At 36.9% G+C, this 20886-nt stretch overlaps 1 protein-coding gene across 1 annotated transcript in view; it reads right to left on the bottom strand.

The window, feature by feature from the left end:
* The window catches only part of astn2 (astrotactin 2), a 326855-nt gene that overhangs the window by 136009 nt on the left and 169960 nt on the right, over nt 1-20886 (bottom strand). The window contains exons 8-10 of the mRNA XM_023961099.1: nt 19582-19666; nt 18737-18811; nt 15698-15835 (exon numbers count right to left, since the gene is read on the bottom strand). Of these exons, the coding sequence (XP_023816867.1) occupies nt 15698-15835; nt 18737-18811; nt 19582-19666 (298 nt within the window). The remainder of the gene's footprint in view (nt 1-15697; nt 15836-18736; nt 18812-19581; nt 19667-20886) is intronic.

Raw genomic sequence — 20886 nt, 5'->3', positions numbered from 1 at the left:
ATTTTTGGGAAATTCCAATCTGCTCTCGTCTGGAGCTCGATGATATCCTGCCTATACCTGTGATTGTTTTCAAGTGTTTCCGAGAGCTGATATGGAAGACACCAATAATCTGGCTAAACTGCCTAAAATGTGATTAAATGCCCCCAAATAGCAAAAAATGAAACATCTAACTCTACACTTCATGGTACAGCTCCACCCGTGCTATGACTAGTTTACGCTTATCAAACAAAGATAGTTTTTTTATTTGATTTTTAATGTGAATACATTGGCAGCACACAAATGGCATATCAAATTTGTTGGAGCAATAACTCACTGAAAGAATATTCTAGGACTGCTTTCCCACCAAAACAGTGTAGTAAATCCAACTTTTCTCTTTCAGTACCTTTTTTGCTGTTTTTTTGTTGCATGTTATTCATTGACATCAAATGATCTTAAATTGTGTTCATTGCTCAAAGAATAAAAACATAAGAACTAGATCTTCATTTTGTTGTTTATAAACTAGCTTACAGATAAGTAGGCTGGGAAAAGGTTGTAGAATAAGTCAGAAAGTTCCACTACGATCAGCTTTTGCTCTATTGTAAACATAGTTGATTTTTTAATTATGATGATGCCATTTTGAGACAAAATTAAAAAATAAATCTGTGTGGTTTTCCAGGACATACTTTCTGCAGAGTGGCAGTAGTTCATTCGAAAGTTGTGTGCAGGACGGTTGGCATTGAGTCCACCCCCACATCCCATCATCCATCTGTTTACACACTCTACTGCTAGCTTACATACTCTCACATCCCCAACTAAAATTACCGGTGCAACAAAAATAGTGAGCAACATTAGAGCTATGCAGCTATATAGTTTTGATTTTCCTCAGAGGAGGAAAGAGCAGACAAGCATTGTCAAACATTGCTTCTCAAATGGCATTTCTTCTTCTGCTCCTGATTCAAGACTTTAAAAAAACAATACTAAGAAAAGGAATTTTAGACTTAATTTTCTTTACATATCTACTCTATCAGAAGAAAAATGCTCCAAATAACACATTTATTTGGAGTGGGTTTTTAAACCATAGCTGCAGACACACTTACAAGAACTAAAATGTATAAATGTGTTAAGATGTAAGTTTGAGTTTCAAATGCACTAATTTATACCAGTTTATGTCAGTGTGAGATGATTTTGACTCATTGAAAAAAATAAAAAAGAGGCCAACATGGCTGGTATATGACCTCAATCCATTCACAGGAAACAGTGCATCCTTGTTTCTTGCAAACAGTGTGGTTGTGATCTTGGTAAAATGAAAAAAAGATGTCCTTTAGGTATACAAATCCACAAAAGTAGTCAAGCACAATATTCTGTACCTGACAGCATATCAAGCATGACATCTATTGGTTCCAGAAAATATATATTCTTGTGAACTATAGCTGATAAAATTGTTACCCTTCTGTGAACAGAATATAATCTCTCTTTGGAAAAGTTCTTGATTTTGGCAACATAGCTGAGTGATAGTCTGAGAAGCAACATGGAGATGAGGCTCACTATTCTTTCCAGCAATGGTAATGGGAATAAGTTCCTTGATAGATGCTGGATTCACTCTTATTTATTTTCCGTGGCGAGCTCTGCCAGGCTGTTGTGCAACTGACAAATTACCGGCTGGCGGATGCACAGCTGGACCTTCTCCAGGTCAATAGAAGGTCACAATCATGTAGTGAAAGAAAAATAAAACTGTTGCCACTGTTCCAGAGCAGTCAATTTTAGATGGTAGTCAACAATGGCTGTGAGCTCTTTTTATGCAGAGCTAAACCCCAAGGCTACAAAACATGCCCACATTTTTGATTGCAGAATGCTGCACAAAACTCATTACACAAACTATATTGCAAAGTTATTATTCTGTCCATGCCTCTCAGAAATTAACATCAAAAGCTTTACTTTATGAATGCAAACCAACAGAAACAGGCATGTTCAAAGGTATAAATTGTATTCTCTGACTTTTTTTTCTCTTTTAAAACAGTAAAAATAATACCTTACCTCAAATCCTAATATGATATTCTGCTTGATGCAATATTCATTTTTAAGCCAGGATAATTGTATTGATGCTATATTCTATCCTTTTTATCATCATTTTGAATGTCGATAATAAAAATAAACCAAAGACAGTTCACCTTTTTCCTTCTTTTTATTCATGTTTATTGCCTTTTGAAGCTTTACTTAAATATTCACTCTGTATGTTTAAATACCTTTAGGTTATAACCGCTAGGAAAGGAACACATTTAAAAAAGAAAATCCTTAGCTTGCTCTAAACTAAAAAAATAAAATAAAAAAAAAGGTGATTTTCTTTTTCTGCTTCTCTCTTTCTCCCCCCTTTTCCATTCTGGCACCTCAATTTTCTGAATTATACAGGCAGCACATGGCATTTTGTGCAGTGGTTTTATCTGAAAGGCGTTCCAAGTGCAGAGAAATGAATCCTTAATTCAGAGCAAACTAGAGGGCGGGGATGAGAAGACAGAAAAACGTTGGTTGTGCATCGTGTTTTAACTGGCTCTTACTACAGCTTTGATGCAAAAGAAAAAAAAGTAAAACATTAAAAGGACAGGTATGTGTATATATATATATATATATATATATATATATATACATATATATATATATATATATATATATATATATATATATATATATATACATATATATATATATATATATATATATATATATATACATATATATATATATATATATATATATATATATATATATATATATATATATATATATATATATATATATATATATATATATATATATATATATATACATATATATATATATATATATATATATATTTTTATATATTATATTTATATTTTAATACGTCATGAACAAATTTTAAGGTGCTTGTTTTGTTACAGCTGCACATTACAGAAGAGCTTCTCTGCCAAATCAATGGCTGATCATGTTAATTTATTTTGCAACCATGACTTTCCTGCATGACCCACAAGTGCACCGGTCACATCTAAACACTGACTAATGCACTTGTTATTAATCTTCCCCACTGGTTCTCGGTTTCCCCAGTGATGAATGACCACGCGACACTGCCCAAAGTTAGAGCCCCACTCCAGCGTGATTACAGAGCCCGTTATTGGTCTGCCCCTGCACTTGATTAATGCTCCTATTCCTGCTCCCTACAAATATGCTGACTTTCATCACTGAAAGAATGAAATGAATTTTCCTTCGACTTTCAGTAATCACTGAGGGTGGAAAAAAAGCAGCTTGTGGGAAAAAAAGGAGGTAGACTTTAACACTAAAATAAAGACTGATGAATCAATTCTTTGATCACTGTGCAGTTGGAAAGCATTTTGGGGATTTTAAGAGGGTGGTTTTCTTGGTTTTCCTTTTTTTTTCTCTTTTTCTTTCAGGCGTTTCCAGCTGAATTGGATTATTGGCAAAGGCACATTTTGAAAGTTCACTTGATTACAGCGAAGGAGCTCATTAATCACAAAGCAAAATGTCAGTGGCTATTAACAGTTCCTTATTGATAAAGACGCTTGTCTTTGAACACAGTTTATTCACTGTACACTCTGGAAATGTATTTGTCTCTTTTTGAATTGGATCTGACTGGATTTGGTTAAAAAATGCAAGTCTGAATTATATAAATCAAAGCTAGTGTCTGCTCTTTTGTGGAAATATATTGAATAAAATATGATAATTGAAGATTTATTTGACCATAGAATATCTAGAATAACACAAACAAAGCAGTTTTTAATGCAGCAGAAGTGCAAGCTAAGCTCGCTATCTTTCATTATAATAATAGCTCTGAGGTATAATAAATCTTTGTTTCTCAAGCTTCCCAAGGAAACAAAAGGCTCAGTATGAATTTCATCACTGACAAAGTTATTGATCTGCTAACAAGACCATACTCAAGCCAGCAAAAGAGCAAATTATACCTCATAAAAAACACTTTGTCTTGTTTGAAAAAAAAAAAAAAAAAAGGTATTTTATTTTGTATTATTTAAAGTTTACACATAAATAAAGCAAATATTTAAAGGGCCTATATCATGCAAAATCAACTTTTTGAGCTTTTAAGTGTATCCTAATAATCATTAAAATAAAAGAAATAAATAAATAAATACAAGGCGGTATTTTGCTCCTATCACGCATTTCTGAGTATTCCTCTAAAAATCTGTACTCTGACCACCCGCCCATTACAATCAATGAAAACGATTGGGTTCTCAAATTGTGACGTAGATAAAAACAGCCACATCCAGGAAGAGATTGCACTGCCAGTTCCTTCCCGAGGCTAAGGCACACATTCAATTTCCCCGCAGGGCTAGCGGTGATCGGCTATACACTTTTATAAAGCTCCACAAAATGCACATCCATCTTTGAAAAAGGTCAGATGTTGTTTGTTTTCGTGGAAGAAACGCAGACTCAGTGTGGAGGCTGGCTCACTCACACGGAGCGAAAGCTGGTGCCTCAGAGATTGAGTTGTCTTACTTCCTAGTAGGAAATTGAGCTGCAAAAATAACTCATATTTCATTGAAAAAATAATTATTTAGTGTGCCAAAGTTAATAAATTATCATATATATGGATATTACTTTAAAGGGCTTCAGTATAGCATGGTATAGGCCCTTTAAATAGTTTCAAACACTTTTATTTTCTTAAATGTAAACAAAATTGATTATTGATTAATCCACATGTAATTTCTAAACAATGATTCCTTGACAGACTTATTTTCTGTGGCAGTCTCATGACAGTAGTTTTTGGAGAGCTTCCAGTGTTATGCATTGATTTTAGCTGCAGAACCATTTCTGTTTACAACAGTTGGAGGATAGAGTTTGTGGTTATTCAATATTTATTTGGGCCTTTTGTTTCATGCTCTAAATTTCTGACTAACACTGTCATGCTGACCTTAGGAAAGATTGCAAGTATGTAATTTGAACAAAAGTCAAAGTCGTCCATTCACAAACATGAGGCCATTTGTGAAAGTCAGTTGGCCTTGTGTTCAAAAAAGTTTTTTTTAATACTAAAATTATTTCATTTAAATTTTTTAAAATAATTTATTTAAACACAATTAAATGAACTCTGGTTTATATTCAAAAAACACAATCAAAAGCAGAGTTTGTTCTTTAATAAAATAATGCTAGCTTTAAAAAAATAACATTTGTTTTATTTATGATTTTTTAAATGTGGATATAAATGTCACTTCAGAAATAATTATTTAGTAATAACAGGGACAGACAAAAAAATCATCACTTTATTAGTTTTTTTATATATTATTAATAAGTTATTATTATTCTGATATTGTCAGATCAGAGAAAAAAAAGGAAACTGCCAATAACCCTTTATCTGAAAACCAAATACAAGATAACTTGAGTAGCTGTTAACGCTTTAAAATAAGAGTCCTAAAGCGTTACCGAGTAGCTTTTATTAAAGATTGCAGACTGTATCCAGAGGTCATATTTTCCATAACAAAAACCCTCCATTTCCCCTTCTTCTTTTGAGGTGAAAGCATAACAAACCTCACCCAGGGCCAGATTTGGCCTTGACTTTCTTTATTCAAATCCGAATTCACATAATCTGCTTAAGGAGACAAACATCAGCTAATCTCAGCTGTTTAGCTTTAGAAACTTTCACAGACTTTTATAAAATTGCTATGAATCTTGGACATTTAAATTTGTCATTGCTGCAATTGATAATATGGACTTTTGGGATAATGCATGACAATCATTACTACATTTTCAAAATGAACTGGTGAATAATTTAATTTTTATTTTGCATACTAAACTGATTAATATGCCTTTTTTATCCTTTTCATTCTCAGGATATTAAATTTTTCGAGACTAAAAAACAGCCATAAAAATATTAAGGAGGCAATTATGTGTAGAGAAAATCAGCATAGTACTGAGTGTCCTCACACCCACCTTAGCTTTAAAAAAAAAAAAAAATCATCATTTCATGGTGAGTGTAAACCAAAGGGCAAAGGAAAAAAAAATATGAAAAAGGAAATGTGTCTTTTTTAAAGTCGCTTCTGCAGTGCAGTTCACCTCTTCCCAAATCCAGATGTATTTCATGACTAACTGACTACATAAATGTTCGGATGAACACTCGGGGAGAGTGCATCAGCTTAAATCTCCTTCAGCTCCCCGGGGACTGAGTCCCACATAAAATACTTTGGATAATGAGCAGTCTGCATAATTCATGACAATCTGACAGAAGTGCCGAACAGTCATGGGGATTGATTATTAGCTCCATTCAGGACATTATTCTAAATGAAACAGGTTTTTAATCAGTTCTTTAGTGTGGATCTTTTATCATTAATGTTCCTAAATAGTGTACAGGGTTAATGTAATTTCTGAAATGCCACATGGCCACCGTTAGTTTTTACTGTTCGACTGAAATGAGCAGCAATAATTAGATTCTTCTAGGCTGCCATCCTTCCTCTCATTTCCTCCAGCATTTGTGAATGTGGAGGCGAGATAGGGAAAGATGCTGCTTTTGTTTTGGGATTGGCACAATGTGAGCCTACTTGAATGAGTTGATTGAATACATTTGCGTGAACCCTTTCTGACTGACTCTCCAGTGCAACAAGTCTTCTAGTAGTTCCTCGGTCAATTAAAGCAGTTTCCACACTTTTATGTATGAGAAAGCCTCAACATAAAGTCATGAAATTGCGTCTAGATTTGGTCTTTACCTCAAAGCGCCTACAGCTTGGGATTCAGTGACTGTGCCAGGTTCCCAGGCCCTAAATCTGTGTTGTTTTCTGTGCCGAGTTAATTTGATAGATTACCTGTATCTGATGCTGTTTTTTTCTAGTGAAGCTTTGGTGCAGTTTCCATAAAGAGGATCTACCTGAGATGTCACGTCGCTCTACACACTACTCATTAATTTCCCACCTTTTCTTCTCAGCCAATCACAATCATATTTCCGTATTTAAACTCTTGGACGTTTATGTCAATGCATTTCAGACGGTTTGCCGGCCCTCCTCCACTCCGTTCTCCACCTGGAACGAAGTTTTGTCATGAACTGGATCTCAACCACCCTCAGTTTCTAGGCTTTGGGATTTATTAATCTACGATCCAAATTTATCCCACCAGCACGCAAGACGTCATTGTCCCAGAGCTTTATGCTTTGTCCACACCCAGCATGTGATGCGCGTTCATGAACGAAATAAAAGTGCAGTTTTAAACACTTTTTCAGCATATAATATTCAAACTGGACGATCAGGGAGAGGTGTCTTCTTCTTCTTCTCCTTCTCCTGTTTACTAGCGCATGTCTGCCACCTACAGTTGGTGCGAAATGTCATAACAGTGAAAATCTCGCAAATCTTGGGCCAGGCTTTTTCTTTCACAGCTCTATTATGATATAGGAATAGAGCAGTGGTGTCATCCGTATAATATGACACCACATCAGAACACCATTATAATGTACAGTACAGACCAAAAGTTTGGACACACCTTCCCGTTCATTTGAATGACAAGGTGTGTCCAAACTTGTGGTCTGTACTGTAAATAATGGTGTCTTATAATTACGGCCGGGCAAAAACCACAACTATTAATTTATTTTTTATGATCAATGTTCAAACAGTCAGTATTTTCATGGATTAAAGGGGACACCATCCAAACGTCACTACCAAATCCAAGCTCCTAATTGGTCCAAGTTAAACCTGGTTTAACTTTATCTGTTTTGTATGTAGAACTTGCATAGCTAAACGTGAGAATTTTGAAAGCGGAAGCCTGAGACGTGCATTTTTGCTCAATTACATAGACTTTTCACTGGAAGTGGTTGCTTGAACATGCATTGCCGAGGGCAGTGTGAACATAGCTTTAAAGACTATAGATTTATTTGTTGCACATCTTTTGCATCACTAATTTATCATTTTTCTTTTGCATTCCTAAGATCCCTATTTATTAAGATCCTTTTCGTTCAGACTAAGTTTTGTTTGCTACAACATGGTTTAGATTATTTCAACCAATCTGTTTCCATTGTCTTTTTTTTGGCTCTCAGTCAAAAAACAATTTAAAACATTTCCTTTTTTCATGTAAAAGGAAATGTTGCAGGGAAAGTCAAGCAGGTCCGAGCTTTAGCTTATGTGCTGAAAGACAAATGAAAGGAGCGCGTCTTAGAAACCTTAAAGTGACAGACAGCAGTTCTCACAAGCAGAATTATGATGTAATTAAATGTGGTTTATTAAACATTAGATCCATTTCCTCCAAGTCCCTCTTAGTCAACGAGTTAATTACTGATAAAAACCTTAGTCTTTTAGCCTTAACAGAAACTTGGCTCCATCAGGATGACTATGTTAGATTGAATGAAGCAACCCCCCCCCACTTATGCTAACTATCAGAAATCCAGGATTTCAGGGAAAGGAGGTGGTTTGGCAGTAATATCACAGTCTAGCTTACTTCTCAGCCGTAAAGTTAAAAATGCTTATAATTCATTTGAAAACATCATATTGTCTTTAAGTCACCCAAACAGGAAAACTCCAAAACCTGTTTTACTCATAATTATTTATCGCCCCCCCGGCCCATATTCAGAGTTTTTAACTGAGTTTTCTGACTTCCTATCGACCATTGTCTTAGATTCTGATCAAACTATAATATTAGGGGATTTTAATATTCATGTTGATGACCCCAGTGACTGCCTAGGAAAGGCTTTTGCAGCTTTACTAGATGATGTTGGTTTCACCCAAAGTGTGAATGAACCCACTCACTGTCATAAGCACACCCTGGACCTTGTTCTAACCCAGGGGTCGGGAACCTATGGCTCGCGAGCCATATATGGCTCTTTTGATGGTCACATGTGGCTCGCAGACAAATCTTTAATTATAGTTTTTTTTTTTCATTAGACCAGTCCTTCTCGGGCGCGATGCGATGTCAGAGGCGCGCAGTAGTAGCAGTGCTTAGAGAGAGAAATCTGCGCCAGCGCTATCAGTTACTATTATCTATTATTTCACAGAGTTTGTACCAGCTGGAAACCTGTGAATTACCGTGCCCAAAACTACGCGCTCCCGTCTCTGAGAAAGAGCGCGCAGATGCGGGGACGGGATGTTAGAGGGAGAAAGCAGAGGGTGGGGGTGAGGTGTTGTGGGGACAGGCAGCAGGTGAATCGCGCAGGGATTGTAAAAACGTAAAACCCGCTTCCCGTCACTCACTGCAGCGTGTGAGTGTGTGTTTGGCTCCCCGTCTGCATGTGAGCAGTCTTTGTCACATCTACAGAACATTCAGACCTAAGATCACGTTTAAAGTCTCAACGCCTGAACGAAGCAGAAACTCACCACGTATCAACCAGACTAGACCATCAGCAAAACTACCACGAGAAATACTCATCATTTATTAGCAACAGAATAACAATGTTATTAAAAAGAATCCACAGACTTATTGTACTTTAAAAATGTTGAAATTAAATCAAATGCACACATTCATTTGTATATTTAGTTTTAAACAAATTGTCGCGGACTGAGTTGGATGGCTGTTGGGTCGCGTTAAAAGTTCTGGAGTTCATTGAACGCGTCAAGCAGTGATCTGATTGGCCCTCAGTTCTGTCGCTCAGCCTGTTGTTAGGTAGTTTGGACCAATGGGGTTCAGCTATGGGCCGAATAAGGGAAATGGGAGGGCTGCAGCGGGAGCAGGGGAATATAAAGTTGGGAGAAGCGCTCTCGTGTCGGCGGGAGAGATTCAGGAGTTGCTGAATTAATTGAAGGGCGTTTGTTGCGGTCTGCAGTAATCGGAATAAAGAACTTTAAAAGAGGTTAAGTCTCCGTGCCTCAGTGTGGGGAAGGGACACTACATTATTGTATGGCTCTTTCGAAATTACATTTCAAAATATGTGGCATTTATGGCTCTCTTGGCCAAAAAGGTTCCCGACCCCTGTTCTAACCCATGGTATAGAGATCAGCCAGCTGAGTGTCCTTCCTCTTAACCCCATCATTTCTGATCACTTTATGATTACCTTCCAGCTTACACTGGAACATCCTTCTGCACCAGTGAATAAGAAACAGCTTAGAAGAACCTTAACTGACCGTTCTGTGTCTGAGTTTAAACACACAGTTCAGCCAGTACTTAGTGATATTCTGAGAAAATACTCTGAGACCAGCTCCCATAGTATCAGTCCTAGTATAAATGACCACTTTGTTAATGATGCCTTACAAGCCCTCAGGAGTACACTCGATGTTGTTGCCCCCTTGAAACCTAAGTTCGTCAGACAAAACCGAGTAGCACCGTGGTTTAACGCTGAAACTCATTCTCTTAAACAAGAAACCCGTAAGTTGGAAAGAGAATGGCGCCGCTCCGGTTCAGAGCAGTCTCTGGATATCTGGAAACATAGCCTATTAAATTATAAAAAAGCTCTGCGTAGAGCTAGAAGCCAGTACTATTCAACCTTAATATCAGAGAATGGAAATAATCCAAGATTTCTTTTTAGCACTATAGCTAAATTAACTCGCAGTCAGAGCTCAGTAGAACCACATGTTCCTGTTTCTCTCAGCTCTGATGATTTTCTTACATTTTTCAACAGTAAAATCTCAAATATTAGACATAAGTTAAATCAAGTTATTCCTACTATCAGCCCAGAACAGGCTGAAGCGGTAGAAATGGAGTCATCCATAGAAACCTCTGTAACATTGGACTGCTTCACTGCTGTGGATCAAGCGGAAATAACATCAATTATTACGTCCTCCAAATCCTCAACGTGTCTGTTAGACCCAATTCCCACTAGACTTTTTAAAGAAACTTTTCCCCTAATTAATGATCCCATATTAACAATGATAAATGCCTCTCTGGAAACGGGTTACGTGCCACAGTCTTTTAAATATGCAGTTGTTAAACCTCTTCTGAAAAAGCCCAGTTTGGATCCTAGCATCTTGGCCAACTATAGACCGATATCAAACCTGCCCTTTATTTCTAAAATCCTAGAAAGAGTTGTAGTTAAGCAGCTTTACTGCCACCTACAGGACAACAGCCACTTTGAAGACTTTCAGTCGGGGTTTAGACCTCACCACAGTACGGAAACTGCACTAGTTAGAGTCTCTAATGACTTGTTATTGGCCTCAGAAAAGGGACTACTTTCTATTCTGGTCCTGTTGGACCTCAGTGCAGCCTTTGACACTATCGACCACGGTATTTTACTCCATAGATTAGAGCAGGACATAGGGATCAGAGGATCTGCTCTCCAGTGGTTTAAATCCTATCTGTCTGATAGGTATCAGTTCGTTAATGTAAATGGCCATTCCTCTCAGTGCACTCGAGTCAACTATGGAGTCCCACAGGGCTCAGTCTTGGGACCGATCCTGTTTACGCTTTATATGCTACCCCTAGGAAACATAATCAGGAAACACAGCAATAATTTTCATTGTTATGCCGACGATACGCAGTTGTATTTATCCATGAAGCCTGACCAGAATGACCAGATAGAGAAACTGAACGCCTGCATCAGAGACATCAAGACCTGGATGACAATTAATTACCTCCTCTTGAACCCAGAAAAAACTGAGGTCATTATACTTTGTCCTAAAATCCTCAGAGATGCTCTGTCTGATCAGATAGTCTCCCTGGATGGCATAAGTATAGCCCCCAATTCCACAGTTAGAAACCTTGGGGTTTTACTTGACCAGGATTTATCATTTAAGGCTCACATATCTCAGGCGTGCAGAACTGCCTTTTTTCACCTGCGGAATATTGCTAAGATCAGAAATATACTTTCTAAGAGTGATGCTGAAAAACTCATCCATGCATTTGTTACGTCGAGGCTGGATTACTGTAACTCCTTGTTAGCAGCGTGTCCTAAGAGTTCCTTAAGAAGTCTCCAGCTTGTTCAGAACGCAGCAGCTAGATTGTTAGCTGGAACTAGCAGAAGAGATCACATCACTCCTGTGTTAGTTTCGCTCCATTGGCTCCCAGTTGATTCCAGAATCAAGTTCAAGATCTTCCTGTTAACCTATAAGGCCTTACATGGAATGGCCCCGTCCTATATTAAGGACCTCATAGTCCCTTACCATCCAATGAGAACACTTCGCTCGCAAAATGCAGGACTGCTTGTGGTTCCTAGAATTAGTAAAAGTACGGTTGGAGGTAGAGCGTTTAGTCACCAAGCCCCTGTCTTATGGAATAAACTCCCAGCTCATGTAAGAGAGGCCGACTCAGTTTCTACATTCAAAGCTAGACTGAAAACATTCCTCTTTGGACAGGCTTATTGTCAGACTAGTTAGTATTCAGAGATTATTTAACTTAATGTTAATTTGTTTAAATTAAACTTAATAATAACTATTTCTTTTAAAAGGCTGCTAGAAGTTGAAGCTGGGCTAACTATGGTGCACTGGGGTTCTGTCCTCTTTCCTTTTTTTACTTCTACCCTTCCTCTCCTCTATTCTTGATCATAATTTATCATTTAGTTCTCCATGCCTCTGTTTGGTGCAGTGCGATTCATGTATTGTCCCTCTTTTCCTCTCCCCTCCTGGGGAGTGGGAGTGCTTCCAGACTCCAGTTGGCTCATCCGTGCTCCAGTTCCTGACCGTTTACCTCGCCTTTGCTCCTGCTCCTACACCTGGCTGTGGATCCTGCCTCTGGCTCATCTCTAGCTCGTCTCTGTTCTGTACCTGACCGAGTACCTCGCCTCTGCTCCTGCTCCTACACCTGGCTGTGGTTCCTGTCTCCGGCTCGACTCGCGCCTTTGACTGTCCCCACAACCACGGCTGGATGAAGCTCGTCTGCTGGACTTTATATATGTAGTTGTAGATTTAGATAAGTTAATTCTTCTCTAAGATTTCTGGTAAATCGCCTGTCCGTCCTGGGGGAGGATCCCTCCTTCATGTGGGCACCCCTGAGGTTTCTTCGTTTTTTCCGGAATCCGTTTTTTTTGGGAGTTTTTCCTTACCGCGAAGGGGGGTCTAAGGGCAGGGATGCCAGTATAGCTTAGTCAGTTTGTTAGTTCATTTTAGTATTTTAGTATAATTGAGAAAGAAATTGATCAATTGAGCATAGATGTACTCTAATCCCTTTTTGAAATATGAGAGAAGTGTGCATGACTACATTTACATTGGGATTCTTGTGCTTCTTAAGAGAACTTTTCAAAACCTGGGAGAAGTTTGAATCAATGTTGTAACATAAGAAATCTACCTCTGCAATTTACAGGGCACATTTAAACCCATTGATTATAGCAATTTAGGGGTATTTTGTAGGCCATATTTAATTTATTGAGTATTTGACATCAAAGAACCCTGAGAGATTTCAGTGGTGAAAATCAATCAAGTAAATTAAGCACCTTCTGAACAGCTGTATCTTCAATAGTTAAATCCATGTTGAGTGCAGAGCTGCCTGTCCTACTTTTAGTACACGGTGTACATGTATTATAGAAACATTTGGGATGCTGAAATGATAACATAGTTGGCGGAATATAAAGGCTTTATATGCACTTTGCTTGACATATAGTGAAAAAGATTGCAGCAATTATTTAAATTTGTTGGCAGTAAAATGAGATTCAATTTTTTTTTTTTTTTTACTTGGATAAATGCACAAAGGCTCATTCATTCTTCTACACGAAAAGGAAGAAATGAACACAGCAATATACATTTTTATACAACTTACATTAAATTTAATTATTACATGGCCTAGCTTTTATGGTGCCTACTTAAATATAGATAGAATGGAAATTGAAGATTAAGTTCAGAAAAAGGAAAGAACAACAAAATTTGTGTGGACTTTGGAAGTTTTTCTCCTTGATAAAAAACACCATACCCTCTTAATCTGCAGAACAGATTTACTATTTTTACAGATTTACATTTAGGATCTGAAAAAGGCATTGTACAATACCCCTGTAGTAATGCAACCCATAAAGTGAGTAATGAGATTTTCAGAATTGAAGTAACAAATACATAAACAATAGGATTTTTTTTCATTTCAAGCGTTGCTTAAAAAATATATATTTGTCCAAAACTTCATGTCTATGTTTTATACACATATACATTTGTGTGCTTTATGCATGTGTCAGAGTAACTCTATTTCTATATTGTTTGAATTTTATGTTTTTGTATTTGTAAATGCATAGAGAATGCTCTTGCTTTAGCTCTATAGCTGCAGAGGGAGTTCCATTATGCTTAAGTGTGTGTGTGCGTGCATTGTATATGTGCGTTTGTGTGTGGTGGTGGTGGTGGTTGGGGGGGGTTGACCAACACTTCACTCTCAGTGATCCCTTCAAGAATACTTGGAGTGATCAACCAGACAAGAAAGGTGCTACAGAATTGCATTCCGCTCAGCAATTGCTATTTGAAGAGCCATGTCTTGAGCAGCGCACTGCAACAGTGAGGAGGTGAGAGGTTGTTTTTTTTTTAACTTCTCAATGGTTCTCAAACCAATCTAACCTCATCTAAACTGGAATATGTAGCACAGGTTAGATGTATGAACCAAACAGATGAGTCTGCTCATAAACAATGTGGTTTATACCAGCAAAAGTATTTTGGAAGCGCTTTGTAATAGGATTCATTAATATAATAGTAAGAGATTAACGAGCATTATTTATGTGTTTATAAGCCTTTATTGGACAGTTATTAATGCCGTTTAAGTGTAATATGCCACTTATAGCATTTGTAAAGCCTTTATGAGACATTTAATTGACATGCATAGCTCTATTATATATCATTACCCATACCTTTTCACACTCAGCTATAAATGTGGGTAATTTGGGCAATTGGAGACCATTGGACACGTTTCATGAAACACATGACTTGTCACAATTGTCCCTCTGGTAGCAAGGGAATGCAGGGTTCCAGACAAAGGTGGATGGTTGTATGTTGCAGCCAAAAAAACTTTCACTTTTAATAAGGCAATGAGGGACGGTACTTTTGTGTCCACTTGCAAGAACTGGGACTGTTTTTTTCTCACTGTGAAAGAAACAAAAAAAACAAAAAAACACAACATAGGGGCTTAATTTATAGATTATTATGATTCAGTAATATTATTTATTTTAATTTTTGGCGACTGTCATTTATTGAGAGTTTTAATCTACATTTTAAGAACAGCCTGGGTGAGTTTAGTGATAACTAGAACCAATGGTTGTGCCTCAAATGAATCAACCATGTCTTTAATGGTGAAAGTTTCTTTTTTTATGTGATTTCTTAGCTTTAAACATTATGTTTCTTGGTGTATTACACAGCGCTCTGAGGATAATTAAGTGTTATTCATTTCTAAAATATTTGAGAGGGCTAAGGTACACATTTACTCTAATACACTTTGCAAAAGCACTAAATGGTTAACTTCATCCTCTCAAATGTCCTGATTTAGTAGAATTTGAACCAAAACAGGTCAACAAAAAAAATATTAGCCTGTGTCAAGTGCTAAAAACCAAAAAGAAAATATGTTGAATTAGGAGTTTTAAAAAAAAAAACTAAAGGTGTCTTGGATCCAAAATGAATTTGCAATGCAATATGTGCTGGATTCTAGATACAAATTATTTTTTATTTTTATGACTTTAATATTTAGCTGCTTGAGCCGATGCAGCATCAGTTGGCTAATCTTTTGAAGATATATATAAAAAAAATGTAGTGTTATCTACCGTCTTCCCTCAGATCAGATTACCCGGTTATTTCCTCTGCAATTGCAAACCCTAAATACATACCTTTGATTTTTTTTTTTTTTTTTTTTCATAAAATCAAACAAGGTTAATTACAGTGAGACGTTGAGCTGTGAAAATGAGAAATGCATGTAAAAACATAGATCTACTGACCTGACCTCTGCTGGATCTTCAGTAACCAACACATCTGTCTTACAGCTGGCAATAGGGTTGATTGACAGCTCCGCTGGTGGCACCACAAAGCTTTTGCTGACTGGCAGCCATAATCCTTGACCCAGACTGTAGAATGATCTACGTTGGCATGACAACAAGACATAAATGTCAGTGGCAGACTTGTTGTATTAATACATTTTGGTTGTATTTATACCTGAAAACATACTATATGTCATCTGTACTGTACTATTAGACATCTGGATGTGCACTGTTGCTGTGAATCACATTCAACAGGAGTATGTAATTGTTATGAACTACTTGGAAACATTTTGTTCTTTTATTTATTTTTTAATTTTTGGATTGGTTGCTTCTCAGTTCTACTGGCTAAAATTGACACTTGTAACTGGAACATGTGATAATTCCAAATTGAAAGCAACAAAACATTTTTGTCATTTTCTCTTCTCAGTTCCTTTCTGTTTTCAACAGGGCCAGTTATTATGAGAACACTTCTCTATGAATGCTCTAATTATGTATGGTGCTATAATAATACTGCATTTGTTCTGTTTTTTTTTTTTTTTTTTTTTGTAAAAACATATTAGACTTGTATGATGCATATTTATGTCCAGGATATGAAGTTTCCTCCCACATGATCTTAATTTAGATGACCTTCCAATATAGCTCTTCTTTATTATGCAATCGTCCGGCTTGTTTAGTTGGAGGATTAACCATTCGATGAAGCTGTGCTGTTTTTCTGTGATTGTTAAATAAAAGTTTTTGTCCCAAAAGTTGTACACTGCAAAAACAGGACCCTTGGAAATAAGTCTAAAACTCTTACTCCATTGGGAGATTTTCAATTAATAAGCAAAAATCTACCATTTGGGGTAAAAAAGAAAAATTATTTTAAGAAAATAATTCTAATTACTAAAACATGTTTTCTTAAACTCACAGTATTTTGCCATTGAAAAACTTTCTTTATGAGATAATTTATCTTGCAAGACAAACAAAAACTGTTTTTTTCAAAACAAGGGTATCATTTTACTTTCTTAAGATTCTTTTTTGCTTTGTAATATTTATACAGATAATGCTTAAAAAAGGGGAATTTAGCTTGACAGATCTTAATAGGAACTAGAATTAAATTAGATTGAATGTTGCACAAACCCTTTGTCCGATCATGCGGATTTAGTGGCACAAAAGTGGATAAATGTTCATTCAAACAATTCTGTTTTAGAATAGAGAAACAAATTGGCCTAGATGTGTATAATGATGATAACGACATAAACAATAAAATAAACTTTACATGCTGATCTTGTAGTACTACCGATTTTAATAATATTTACATGCAGTGAACACAAAATGGCTTTTGAGGCATATTAAAGGGAGCAGGCTGCATTTTCAGTGACGTGTTAATAACCACTGGCAAACCAAACACAGAATGAATCTTATAAAGTTGAGATAAAAAAAAACATAAAAACTCCCATAGTTCCTCAAATACTTCAAATCCAGAATATGTATTAAAATATATTTTTGGGTTTTACACCAATTATCCCTAACATATAATTATGTGAATACACAGCACCTGTAACATAACAGTAATAATACAAAACTTGCCCACGACAGTGTTGTCATTTCGTGAATTACTTTTTTACAGATCATTTTTCCATGAAAATGTTTCTGGCTATATATTTTCTGTGCACCAGTGGTCTTTATTTGACAGCAGTTTGACAAGAAACAGGATAAAGAGTAGCAAAATGACATTTGGCAATGTATGAAAGTCTAGAGCTACCACCTGCGCTTTCAGCTGCCGCACATGGTCCACCTGCTCAAACTAAACACATAATTGTAACCTTTGTTTGACCTCTGCTTAGTGTCTGACAGCTTCTATTGTATTTGACTGAAATCTCTTGGATGTGTTCTTTACATCCCCAGATGCCAATTTTGACACAGGTAGCAGCTTCTAAGAAAAAACAAAAAACAAAAAAACCCCACATGTTTGTTTGGATTTTCTTTCCTTCTCTAAAAACCTGACAAAATAATTCCAAATAATTTAGATCCTCTTTGCACTGACCTTAAGGACTAACTCCTTTCAGCTGGATCTGATCTAATAATTCAATCTTTTCGTCTTTCCCTATCCCTAGAGCAGACGCAACAACTATCAACTTAACCCCAATTGCAATGTCCTTTAGTTTGCTGCGTCTCTGCTCTTTGCATTGATAATCTTTATCGGTGTATTGAAGCCTGGAGTTGTGCTTGGCAGCTGCAGGTGGAATCACAGGTCATTCCATTTTTTTTTTTTTTTTTTCTTTGAACATAAACTTCTGAGTTCGGACAATGCGTCATCCTAGTAGGTTTGGGTGCTTTTAATCTTTGTGTCTGTGCTCTCCCACACACGGCAGCACTTTAAAAAGACTGGGAGATAAAATGTGATACTGGACCGGGCAAATATCTGGAGTTCACTGCATCTTTCTCTCTGCGTTGTCACTGAAAAGCTATGTCTGCGAGGTCAGTGCAAGAGATAACAGTGATAAAATACTCTGTCTGAATAGTAGAGGGGGAAGAATCTCAAAAAGTAGCTAGTTCTGTTTTTGTACATGTGTGTATATATATATATATATATATATATATATATATATATATATATATATATAGTATGGTGTCTTGCTTAATAGAACAGATGGTGACACAAGAGGCATCCTTTGAGCTTTGATCTTCCTCAAAAATGTCAAGCACAGTGACCCCATCAAGACTCAGAAGTGCAGCAGAAATAGCAGTAAAAGCCTTTTAAAGAAGTTCGCCCAGGAGTGTTCCTTGGGCTGCTCTGCACACACAGAAACCCCACCGGTGAGACTCCCATCCAGCATTAAGACTGTCATTGTGTGCAAATGTGTTTACATGCATATGCCACAGACTTTATCCCCTTTCTCTATCACACAGACAGCACACACATGTGAATTCATGCCAAGAACACGGCCATGGCGGGCCAGCAGAAGCACAGGCAGCTTGTCATGCGCTCAAGGGATGCAACTAAGGTTGAAATCTCACCTGAAGATCCTCTCTGGGGCCTGCTGTCCTGTAACTAGGTCATATCCTTTTTCTAAGTTAGCATATGGCCAAGGACTTTCCATATGAAAGAAAAAAGAACAAAGACAAAACAAAATTATTAACACTGAAAAAAGGGTACTTTACTGTAAAGGTATTTGCAAACATACCCAAATACCGTAGACTATATTAAATTATCCTGGTGCTATTAAGAGGTCATGCAGCTTAAATACTTGCATGTGATGATATAAATAATGTGAATTTAAATAAAAAAATGTAAATGGAATATTATATTATAATATTTCCACCAATACTCCTAAAAACACTCAATGGAAATTTGAAAAGTCATAAAAGACATAAAGTGTTTTTTTTAGTTTATCCCAAGTATTCTAACTACGGTAGATGAGTAACTGTCAAGTTAGGCCAAATTTTAAAATTGGACCCCCATTTCAGGCACTTTCCAATGATTATTCTCTTTTTATTTTTTCTTCATAAGTTTTACTTTTTTTCTCACCAGATCTTATTTGCAGAAGAAAAAAAATACTTGAAAGACTCCAAGTTTTAACCTAATACCCACAAACTGCCCATATTTATGATTCCTTTAGGCAATGTGTGGCCAGAATGATGAATCGCTACTGAGTCTGCTGCATTTTGTGTCAAATCCATCAGATGTCTTTAACACGCAGACTATAGAGGTTTGTTCAAATCCGTGGCTGGAAACATTTCCTCTGTATTTTATGTTGACTCACTAGAGAGAACCGGCATGGTTGAGCTTAGGGACTTTAAAAATCGTATGTAAGACTGTGGAAGTGGAAGTGACTTTCCAGTTACGAGTAGATAGGATTTACCCTTCGTTCCGACCCCAGTCGCTCCGAACACAGAGGTGTTTATGGACAGGATCCGGGGAATAACCCTCATGACAGCTGCATTCTCCTATGGAACAGTGAGAAGGATAAAACACAGCAGTAGACAGTTATTTATCCTTGCAAGCTGAGTATAAGTCATCAACATCAATCAGACTGGCTAGCTAATTTGTAAGAAATGCATCACCCAAATGCCATGCTACCTTTTAAAAAGTAGGGAAAAAAAAGTATTCTTTCACGGTCTGTTCTCTAGGGCATGGCTCTCCAAACTGAATTAATTAAATTGAAAGATAATTTTTACCAGTAAGTGAAGCTGGAACACTTTATGGCCCATTACACCAGGTGGCTATGGGGTATGTCACCTACATGGAGTGTTTTTTGTTCTTTAGTACAACTTTAGGTCAACTGGGTGCTTTTCAGAAATGGAACTGTTCATTCAATAGGTCTGCGATTATGAATTCAGCCACAGGTAATTTTCTGAAGATCAAAAGTGGTGGTTTATATTGACAACCAAGATCATTTTCTCTAATGAAAAACTTCCGTTTTTATTTATATTTTCATTTTTCAGGAAATTAACATGGGTCACAATTACCTCTATTTACTTTTGCTTATGCTACTCACCTCACCTGTGCCCAGTGTGCATGCTATTTAAGCCCAGACAAACAGCACATGGTCAGGGTGCAGTTGCAGGGCATACCATTAGGCTGCTGTGAATAGGACTCATTCTAGTCACACCAGACATATACCACTGTAGTTGTCAAACAGTCAGGAAGCAAGTCTGTGATCCGCTATACTAAATATAGGCAGAGTTTGTTTAGTGCTGCTGCAGTAGGAGAATCAAGTCGATTTGCATATGAGGACTGAGCAGACAGAAAAACTTTATGGGAAACAAAAAAAAGATTCATGCCCAGAAGATCCAATTAATTTTAAAGATCCATACTTTAGTAGCATGTTCCTACCTTTCTGGTTTTCAAAGCACTTTCAAACTGCTTCAACCCATGTATTTTTTTATTTGTTTTACATAGTCCTTTAGACTACACTGGGTTAACTGGGAATCAAACCACCATATCTACAACTACAAGATGTTCTACCTGAGAGCCACAACAGTCTATGAGTATGTGTCTACACATGAGCTGCAACTCTGATCTGAAAATCACACGTTCAACTCCTGGTGGTTACAGATTAGTGCATTGCATGGCAGCAAAGTCGCCATTAATGTGTGATTATATGTTTTTCTACGGGTGAACCTGTATGAAGCCTATTGAGACAACTATGTTGTAATATTGGGTT

The sequence above is a fragment of the Oryzias latipes genome, chromosome 12 (assembly GCF_002234675.1).
Source record: "Oryzias latipes chromosome 12, ASM223467v1".
In the NCBI taxonomy this organism is placed as follows: Eukaryota; Metazoa; Chordata; class Actinopteri; order Beloniformes; family Adrianichthyidae; genus Oryzias; species Oryzias latipes.
The sequence above is the reverse complement of the archived record's forward strand: the minus strand, read 5'-3'. Positions and strand labels throughout refer to the sequence as shown.